Below are 4311 nucleotides of genomic sequence, written 5' to 3' on the forward strand. Positions count from 1 at the left end.
CCCACCTGCTGGTGCTGCTCGGTGGGCGCTGCCTAGTGCTGCTAGCTATCACTATCTTACTCTGTACGACTCCGTACCTGTACTATATCATCCTCCTGGTATCCGGTACTTAAGGCCGGCTGGTGCTCCCCTTCTGGCTGGAAGGAAATATTCAGTTCCTTTGCTTACTTTCTTTCGCTTTCTTTCACTTCCACTACCTTCCATTGCCCTCACTGCTCTCGTGGATGCCCTCAGGAAATATAAAAAGCAGATATCAATCTAAAAGTCTGCGGAACTCCAGCGTTTCTTTACCCATATAAGGACTTGCTGTTATACTTAATTGGCCTGCCCCCCAAGCTCATACTGTGTTTGCCTGGAAACGAGAAACAAGCCAAATTGATTAACCCTTCTAAGGGATCGAAAGGGACGTAACAGCCATCCACCTGAGTTCCTGGACATCATGTTTTCCAAACGGTCGTCTCAAAGCCAGACAGAGAGCTTTTCTTCCAAATATCGAGCTGGTAAATCCGCTTCCCGGTCAAAGAGGTCCTTCAGAGATCCTGCAACATCAAGCACCAGAAGAGCAGAAAAGGCATCTCGTAAACCAGAGAGCCCTCCAGTTGGCCCGTAAGTCGACAGACATGAAGGCTTCATGATATGCTTCCTTTTGCTGACTTGTACCATTTTTTATCTTCCGATTTAGCAACCTTACTTCTGCTATTATTACCCTCTGCGTGGGTCCCGACCAACGGCTCTTTGCTGCCCATGAGGATGTCCTGTGTATCTCGCCTTTCTTTGCCACTTGCTGTCGAGGCCAATTCCTCGAATCCCATGGCAAGAGAATCAATCTACCAGACGAACAACCAGAAATCCTCTCCTCCATCCTCGAGTACCTTTACAAGGGCGATTATTACCCGCGCCTGATACACAATAAACGTCGAGACTCGTGGGAACTAGAGAATGTGGGGAATCCATCGAGTCAGCAGGCTTCAGATTCAACCATTATTAACCAGGTTGATGGAGCTGTCATCTTAAAGGATACTGCTGTCTAGTTTGTCTCCCCCGTCATCGCCTATACCTTAAATCTATTTGTGTAAATCCTCTGCCTAATGAATTGAATTGTCGGCTAATGACGATTCCGTTTTCAAACAGCTGTTCTGCCGAAAAATATGGCCTGGATGATCTGAAACGACTTGCTTTGCGGAAACAGGGGCTTCAAGTTGCAGTGCAATGCAGCACGATACTCTCCAGTGCTCGCTTTGCCTATGCAAACACTCCAGACAACGACTCCAAGCTCCGTGCACACTATCTTGCCTTGATCATCCGCAGCAGATCGACATTCAAGCGAAGTGGAACCATGCAGATGGAAATGGAGGTTGGAGGGAAACTCTTCTTCGACCTCTTCGTCGCGATGTGCAACCACATGGTTAGCCCCATTCTCTCTTTCGCTATTTTCTTATTTCCCCCTTCTCTCCGCTAGACAAATTCAAATACTCATTCAGAATTGGCTTAACAGGATGACCTTACCAACGCTACCAAATCTCCATTCTCCCGTTAATATCTAACATTCTGCTCCGCGACTCCATATGCCACAAACATACATGCATATCCTCCACTCCGGATAGATTCTTCACCGCTTTATATCGCCCCTCAGCAATAATGGAATCCATCTCACCTCCTTTCATTCGCATACAAGGCCGTGTACACAAGACTTTACCCACTCGCCCCTCTTGTTCACTAGCCGCGCTCGATATAAAATACGCCCAGTCCTCCGAAGCGAAAGCATTGCCCCCGCCCAACTACCACCACTACCATTTTACTCTAAACACCGATACTTGTATAATACATCACTTCCGCCATATCGAACAAAAGACCAGAAAGGAAAAGGTCCAAAACCCAGGAAGAAATAAGGTAGAAAGTCCTAATCACGAAGAACCAATACCCAAGCAACGAAACCGTCCGCGCCGTCCCGTCCACATTCTTTTCCCTTTTGGGGTGATTATTTTCTTTTATTCAAAACAAAACAAGCATTTATGCGACACGCCAGTACCAGTCTGAAGCCCGCCGAGAGAATTTAAAGCTTGGAACGTGGGGACAAAAGAAAACAAAACGCAGAACAGAGACAGATAAAAAATCCAGCTACCCATTCATCTACCACATCTCCCCGCCATGCTACATTAACTACCGCAAATAACCACCTTAATGCTGGTCTACACCTTGTACATTACCTCTACATTTCTTCTTTCTCTTTCCCCTTCGACTTCATTTCCTTTCCCCTTTTCATATCATATCATATATCCCGCTTTTCTTGTTTGAGATGCATCTGTTTTTGCTTCTCTCTGGTTGTTGTACGATACTGTTAACGGCGGTACTCCTTACTCAAAATTCTCCAGCCGCCTCCCAGCCTCATGAAAAATAGGTGCTTCGTCGATGGCAATGAGAGCCCACGCCAAAAAAAAAAAAAGACTTTGGTTCGTTATCATCTTTTGGGGTTTCCTTTTCCTTTCTTTTCTTTGGCAAAAGATTCTCTCTGCTCTGCATATGTGCTTGCAGCTTCCATGAACCGCCACTTCTTCCCCTAGGCTTCTTTTCTTTCTGTTTTGTCAACATTACTTGGAACAGGCTCTTGTTCTCGTTCTAATTCCTAAATATACGCGAGGAAACCATCCGACATGCTTTTCCAGGTTTCAAGAAGCTGATGATACCCTTTTCATTCCGGTACCCTTTTTATTGTTATATCTATTTTTTTGGGGCCTCTTAGATGTATCGTGCGCCTGACAAATAGACCACATGTCCTTTTGCGTTTCTGTCTCACCTAAATTGGAAATGAGAAAGGGGAATTAGATTCGGAGATTTGAAAGATGTTGATATTTTGTAGTAAAAACCACTATCCCCAATTGGTCGATTGGGCATGTTTCAGTTGTCAGAAATTTCGGATGAAGGAAATTGAGCTGACCCCTTTGATATTTGATTTTTTGATTTTTTGATATTTGGACTATATTTTTTTTTTTTTTTAATACATCAAAATGCAAAACGCTTCGCCAGTTGTCGGTCCGGGGAATTTATGTAAAAATTGCTCGGCTCTACCTAGCTATCTGTTAGGCCACTGGGACAAAAGAGCTCTCTCACACCAGCGCCATGCTGGTAGTAGAGGGGACGAACCAATCCAAACTCCCCAACACTATCCTCTAAACCGCCTTTTCCCCCCGCAAGCTCAAATTGAACAAGTACCTGAATTTTCAGTCCATTTTATCTATCATTCATCAATCATTTCATGGGCAGCAGCACATTCCTTTCTCTATGGCACTACCCGCTTTCGAAACATCTATCAGGCCAATTCGCATCCCATCAACGATATTCCGCAAGCCGTCAAACCCGCCGCGAAACGGGGTTTTTCAGGGGTAAAATAAAAACAAAATAATCTGCCTGTGCAAGGCTTCCCGTTGGCGAATGATCACGTGATGATAAGCTTCACTCTATCTCCATCAATCTAGCCACACGACTATTACCCGACGAGGGGGAAGAGATATACGTACATTATTATTGGCATCTACATCTAGGGAGGGGGGTCGTTAGTGGCCCGTGGCATCCGGCAGATGCAAAGGATTCGAAAGCTGCTGTGCCATTGGCAAGAAAGAATAGTACTAGTACGTTGCTGCCACGGTCTACCACATGCGCCTCTGGCTGCGCGTGGGTGTGAGCCGCGGTGACTCATACTCACATTCATATTCCTATTCTCGCCCTGTCCACAAGGATCCATGTATTGGGTGCGGAGGTACGTACGAGTACATCTCAATGTAGCGTTGTTATCGTGCCACTCCAGCGATAGAGACGCAAGACATATCGCATTTGTATGAAGAATGTTTCCTTTTGGTGGTAAACCCCCGCCCGGAGCCAATTCCCTCCCCAAAGCCAGACAAAAATTGAGAATGGCACTCCCCGAGTCCATCAATGACTCTTCCTGCTTATCTCACCCTAGCTCCACCACGCTGAGTGCAAAAGCTTCCTGAGAATAGCTAGCTTATTAGAAAAAATATTTGTGGTTTCCCCTCTGTCGTTGTCCCTGTTCGTGATACAAGACTTCCGGAAACTGCCGAGGTAGGTGGGGATATGGGATGTGGTTGGGTTGGGTTGGTGTGACTGATTCTGACATCATCTGCGATGGCATCATTGGGGATGTTGGAGGTGGTTCCCTGCATTCGATTGTTGTCCGAAGGGTAGATCGGCGAACGAGTATGATCCCTCGTCTTCTCCACTACGTTTTCCTGGAAGAGTGCGGAATGATATTATATGATGATGACATTTTTGACAGACACCCTCTTCACTCCATCA

General features: G+C 45.8%; 1 protein-coding gene across 1 annotated transcript; it reads left to right on the forward strand.

Annotated features, from left to right (window-relative positions):
* Positions 1–439: 439 nt before the first annotated feature.
* On the forward strand, positions 440–1537 carry HCAG_03591 (conserved hypothetical protein; the record flags this gene model as incomplete). The annotated part of the gene is made up of 4 exons (XM_001541443.1): positions 440–606; positions 683–1030; positions 1132–1405; positions 1496–1537. The coding sequence occupies 4 exons, from the start codon at positions 440–442 to the stop codon at positions 1535–1537; spliced, it is 831 nt and encodes a 276-aa protein (XP_001541493.1).
* Positions 1538–4311: the final 2774 nt, after the last annotated feature.

This window comes from Histoplasma capsulatum, genomic scaffold (assembly GCF_000149585.1).
Source record: "Histoplasma capsulatum NAm1 scaffold_3 genomic scaffold, whole genome shotgun sequence".
Taxonomy (NCBI): Eukaryota; Fungi; Ascomycota; class Eurotiomycetes; order Onygenales; family Ajellomycetaceae; genus Histoplasma; species Histoplasma mississippiense.